The 6,000-nt window shown below is 46.5% G+C and overlaps 1 protein-coding gene across 2 annotated transcripts in view; it reads right to left on the reverse strand.

The window, feature by feature from the left end:
• Positions 1-3,155, reverse strand: part of PCCB (propionyl-CoA carboxylase subunit beta) — a 97,995-nt gene extending 94,840 nt beyond the window's left edge. For both annotated transcript variants that reach the window (XM_068972272.1, XM_068972271.1), the window contains exons 1-2: positions 2,968-3,155; positions 824-943 (exon numbers count right to left, since the gene is read on the reverse strand). In XM_068972272.1, the coding sequence (XP_068828373.1) occupies positions 824-943; positions 2,968-3,150 (303 nt within the window). In that variant the 5' untranslated portion in view covers positions 3,151-3,155. The remainder of the gene's footprint in view (positions 1-823; positions 944-2,967) is intronic.
• Positions 3,156-6,000: the final 2,845 nt, after the last annotated feature.

The following is a 6,000-nucleotide window of genomic DNA, read 5'->3' on the forward strand; positions in this document are numbered from 1 at the left end:
TCCCTCTCCCCGCCTTAGCTCTGCAACAGCAAGCACTGGGCTGCTGCTTCATCACCACAAGTGAAAGCACTGTATCCTTCCTAGAAGTAGAATAATCAGGAGACCCCCTAGGGCTATCACTACTGAGGGCTCATAGAAAAGAAGAGGACATATAAAGAAACATGGCAATTTCTGCAAAGCCACATACCACCCCCCAAACCTTAAGGCAAACCTAGCATTTTGCTTGGAATTCTGACAGTCACTATGTGGTTCATAATGAATCAAATGGAGCTGGCTAGTTTATTGCCAAGGTTACAAATCTTTGATCACAGACCTGAAGAAAATGGACCCAGTGAGTCCAAAGAACTCTGTGCATCTTGGAAAACAACCAGTCGAAAGAATAGGTGTTGGTGACTCTGACCTCCAAAACTCCAAAGCATAAACTTAAAGTATGTCAAAGAGGTGACTGGTTAGCCTTTAGGGGTCTCTGGTACCTAGGCAGAGCAGAACCCAATCAAAAGACATTCTCAACTTTCCTTCTAAGTTTGTCATTCTACACTTTTGAGAACTGGGAAACCACACCAGAGCCCTGGGAGCTAGGCCAGTCACTTTGCACAAGGCATGAGCAGTGAACCCACAATCCTTCAATTGCAGACAAAGGTGAGGGGGAACCTGGTGGCCCCAACAGTGCTTCTCAAGAGGCACTTCTGCAATGCCAGAAGCTGATACTTGAAAATCTTCAATGTATTCTGAGTTCCAGCAGGACTTTATTATCTAATAGTAGACCAGCAGGGCCACAGCTGGTAAGTGCAACTTGGAGGCCTGCACCATTGTGAACAGATACCTTATTCTTATCAGCAGCCATTCCAAAATCTGCACATCTGTGTTCCACAAACATGTCGCTCTCAACAAAACTGCCAGGGTCCAGCAAGAGACTGATCCGCTCTCTGGCCGTCAGCTTTCCCTAAAATGCAACAAAAATCATTTAGCAATGTCATGACACACAAAGACAGTAGGCAAGGTGTGTTCATGGGAGGGCCAGGAGGACTGGGTTTGCCTTCACTCCACATGAAAGCCCTCTCTCTATTCCATCAACCTGCCCAACAGACAGGTGTTATCAGTAGAATTCAGCCAGTAAGGCAATCAAGGCAAACCAGCTGCTCCAAGAGCCACTAACTGTGAAAACAAATAGAGTAGGAGGAAAAGGTGGAGAGGGCAAATGAGGGGGTAAGGAAAGCCTGACCCTGGAACAAGACACAAACATTTACTAGAGACCCAAGGGTCAATAAAAAGAAGAATGGAGAAGCAGGAGGTAGAAAACTCAGGCTTTGCAAAGCATCTGAGGCTACACCCCAGGTTCACAGACTTCCTATAGAGAACCCCACCAGCCCTATTAAAAAAAGAAAACAACATAAAAAACACCTCTAACTAGCTGTATTTTCCCCTTAAGAAAGAGACCAAAGCTAGCATTGCGTATTAACACAAAAAGGCAATCCTCCACACTACTGCATAAAATAAGTTTTCAGGAAAGCAACTGGACAATATACATCAGTGCTGAAAAATATTCAGATCTTTTGACCTAGTAATTCCACTTCTGGAAATCTACCCTATGGAAGTAGTCCAAAAATTGTGTAAAAGCGGGTGGAGTGAGACGTTTTAAACCAAGTCAGCCTCCCAACTAAGTCAGCTTTGGCAAAAGAAAAAGTTTCTGGGGATTACATCTAAAGCCAGTAGGATCACATGGAAATGGTTGGGGTGATGATCCAGGGAGGGACTGAGCCATGGACCCCAACAGAAAGAGTGCACAGAGCACCAACAGGCCTTTGCAGAGCACGATCTGAAGTTCCCTCACAAACACAGCCACCCGGGGTCGGGTGGCACTCCTGGCACCACACACTATCAACCAAATTTACATCTCACTCCCAAATGGCAAAAAGGAACTGTCATCTTCAGGCCCTTATCAAATGGGTATTTACAACATCTACATCAACATTCAATTTAAACTTAATAAAGGGCTGGTGCAAATCTCCTCACTGAAGACCCCATCTCCCCTGCTTGTGAGTTTATGCCTCACTGTCCTTCATCTCTAAGAATTTCACTTTTGTGCCTTCCAGGTTGGTTATTTAACTCTTCCACCACACCAATCCAGACTCATACGTGTCTAGGACCCAGTGGGCGAACCTCGTCTCAAGTTCCAGGTCACTGATCTGGGCCTCAGTGGTTTTTTTTTTTTTTTTTTTTCCTGCTACTAAAATGATCCGCAGAAGCACCCCGGGCAGTGGGTGCTTGAGCTGTTCACTTCAGCCAAACACCCAGACTGACCTAAGCCACCCCAGAAAAAAAAAACCCAAACACCTGCTTCGTAGGGTGTCTTTCCTACCCAGCAAGCAGGTCGATGTACTCTGAGACCCATAAGAGTTTCGGCTGGCATTGGGGGGAGAGTTTCCACCAGTTTCCTACACAAACCACACGCCTACCCAGGTGAAGGAAAGTTTGCCCATGTAACTTCCCCTGCCAAATGTCTTGATTTTCCTGCTTCCATAATGGAGCAAGAAGCTCCTACCACTCTTAAACCAGGCATGAGAAGAGCAAGATTTTTTTTTTTCCCGTGCCTATCGCTGTTTCATTATCTTATTCCACTAAGATTATGAAGGGAGAATTATTGCCATTTTCTGTTAAGAATAAACTGACTCCGGGGGAATAAGTAACTTGCCCAAAGTTAACTGGTGAGCCGCTGGAGCCCAGCCAGGCTCGTCTAAAATTTCAAAGAGAAAGCAGACAGTGACAAAGCACAATGGTGCTTGTCCTGGTTTTACCTGCCCAGTGAAAGGCATCAGGTTCACAAGGTGAACATCCTCGGCCTCGCCCCGCCCCTCAAGACCTCACGTCGATTGGCTGGGAGGCCTCTTACGCAGCGAGCCGCGCTCGCTGTGATAGGTCGCGACCGCTGGGGGCGGGCTGGCTGGCCTGGACCCCCTCACGACTCACTCGCTTATGCTGCGCGTCAATGCGGCGCTGCCCTCCTCCCAGCAGTGCAGCTTGCCGCTTGTTCTCGATGCGTTCGTTAACCGATACGGGCTGGGTGCACAAGCTGCGCCCAGCGCCCCGGAGACTTCTCACTACAACACTGAGCCTGGCTCCGGCCACCGCCGCGCGCATTGCTGCAGCCATTTTTGCTCTAGCAGCGAACCAGAGTGCGCATGTGCGTCAAGTGGGCGCTCTGTGGTGTCTGCGCCTGCGCAGCATGGGCGGGACGTAGGGAGCCCGAGGGCTGGAATACTAAAGGCTTTTGGGAGAAAGGCCTCGGAGTCCTGAGGCTGCGCTAGGGCGTCACCCTGAGAAGACATGTAGGACGGATCAATCTGTGTTGTGCCCTCCAGGTTGCACAGAAGAGGGACTTCAGTTCAGTTCAGTCGCTCAGTCATGTCTGACTCTTTGCGACCTCATGGACTGCTGCACCACAGGCCTCCTTGTCCATCACCAATTCCGTGAGTTTACTCAAACTCAAGTCCATTGAGTAGGTGATGCCATCCAACCGTTTAATACTCGGTCGTCCCCATCTCCTACCTTCAATGTTTCCCAGCATCAGGGTCTTTGCAAATGAGTCAGTGCTTTGCGTCAGGTGGCCAAAGTACTGGAGTTTCAGCTTCAGCATCAGTCCTTCCAATAAATATTTAGCACTGAATACAAGAAAAACATCTATTTGTGCCTGACTATGCCGAACCCTTTGACTGTGTGGATCAACAGAGGGACTTAGCCTTTGCTTTTTGTGGCTACCTAGACAATGGCAGCCCACTCCCAGTATTCTTGCCTGTAAAGTGCCATAGACGGAGGAGCCTGGTGGGCTGCAGTCCATGAGGTCGCTAAGAGCCGGACACGATTGAGCGACTTCACTTTGACTTTTCACTTTCATGTATTGGAGAAGGAAATGGCAACCCACTCCAGTATTCTTGCCTGGAGAATTCCAGGGATGGGGAAGCCTGGTGGGCTGCTGTCTATGGGGTTGCACAGAGTCGGACACGACTAAAGCGACTTGGCAGCAGCAGCAGCAGACTGCTAGTTGTGTCCTCCACGGAGCAACCAAGAACTTCCAGCTGTCCAAGCTGGATTTAGAAAAGGAAGAGGAACTAGAGATCAATTTCCAACATTTGCTGGATTTTAGAGAAATCAAGGAAATTTCAGAAAAACATCTATCTGTTTCAGTGACTACACTAAAATCTTTGTGTGGATCATGACAAACTGTAGAAAGCTCTTAGAGATACAGGAATACCAGACCTGAGAAACCTGTATGTGAGCCAAGAAGCAACAGTTAGAACCCTGTATGGAACAACTGACTGATTCAAGATCAAGAAAAGAGTATGACAAGGCTGTCTGCTGTCACCTTGTTTAACCTATATGCTGAGCATATCATGCTAAATGCTGGGCTGGGTGAGTTACAAGATGGAATCAAGACAGCCTGGAGATACATCAACAACCTCACATGTGCGGATAATACCACTCTAATGGCAGAAAGTGAAGAGGAACTAAAGGGTTTCTTGACCACAGTGAAGGAAGAGAGTGAAAGAGCTGGCTTAAGACTAAATTTTAGAAAAACTAAGATCAAGGCACCTGGCCCCATTACTCCATGGCAAATAGAAGGGGGAAAGGTGGAAGTAGTGACAGATTTCCTCTTCTTGGGCTGCAAAATCACTGCTGATGGTGACTGCAGCCCTGAAATCAGAAGACAATTGTTTCTTGGCAGAAAATCGATGATAAACCTAGACTGTATTGAAAACCAGAGACATTACTCTGCCCACAAAGGTCCATATAGTCAAGGCTAAGACCATCCCCATAGAAAAGAAATGCAAAAAATGGCTGTCTGGGGAGGCCTTACAAATAGCTGTGAAAAGAAGAGAAGCAAAAAGCAAAGGAGAAAAGGAAAGATATAAGCATCTGAATGCAGAGTTCCAAAGAATAGCAAGAAGAGATAAGAAAGCCTTCTTACAGAATGGGAAAGACTAGAGATGTCTTCAAGAAAATTAGAGATACCAAGGGAACATTTCATGCAAAGATGGGCTCAATAAAGGACAGAAATGGTCTGGACCTAACAGAAGCAGAAGATATTAAGAAGCGGTGGCAAGAATACACAGAAACTGTACAAAAAAGATCTTCACGACCCAGACAATCACGATGGTGTGATCACACATCTAGAGCCAGACATCCTGGAATGTGAAGTCAAGTGGGCCTTAGAAAGCATCACTAAGAACAAAGCTAGTGGAGGTGATGGAATTCCAGTTGAGCTGTTTCACATCCTGAAAGATGATGCTGTGAGAGTGCTGCACTCAATATGCCAGCAAATTTGGAAAACTCAGCAGTGGCCACAGGACTGGAAAAGGTCAGTTTTCATTCCAATCCCAAAGAAAGGCAATGCCAAAGAATGCTCAAACTACCACACAATTTCACTCATCTCACACGCTAGTGAAGTAATGCTCAAAATTCTCCAAGCCAGACTTCAGCAATACGTGAACCGTGAACTTCCTGATGTTCAAGCTGGTTTTAGAAAAGGCAGAGGAACCAGAGATCAAATTGCCAACATCCGCTGGATCATGGAAAAAGCAAGAGAGTTCCAGAAAAATGTCTATTTCTGCTTTATTGACTATGCCAAAGCCTTTGACTGTGTAGATCACAATAAACTGTGGAAAATTCTGAGAGACATGGGAATACCAGACCACCTGACCTGCCTCTTGAGAAACCTGTATGCAGGTCAGGAAGCAACAGTTAGAACTGGACATGGACCAATGGACTGGTTCCAAATAGGAAAAGGAGTACGTCAAGGCTGTATATTGTCACCCTGCTTATTTAACTTATATGCAGAGCACATCATGAGAAACACTGGACTGGAAGAAACAAGCTGGAATCAAGATTGCTGGCAGAAATATCAATAACCTCAGATTTGCAGATGACACCACCCTTATGGCAGAAAGTGAAGAGGAGCTAAAAAGCCTTTTGATGAAAGTGAAAGAGGAGAGTGAAAAAGTTGGC

This window comes from Capricornis sumatraensis, chromosome 1 (genome assembly GCF_032405125.1).
Source record: "Capricornis sumatraensis isolate serow.1 chromosome 1, serow.2, whole genome shotgun sequence".
Classification (NCBI taxonomy): Eukaryota; Metazoa; Chordata; class Mammalia; order Artiodactyla; family Bovidae; genus Capricornis; species Capricornis sumatraensis.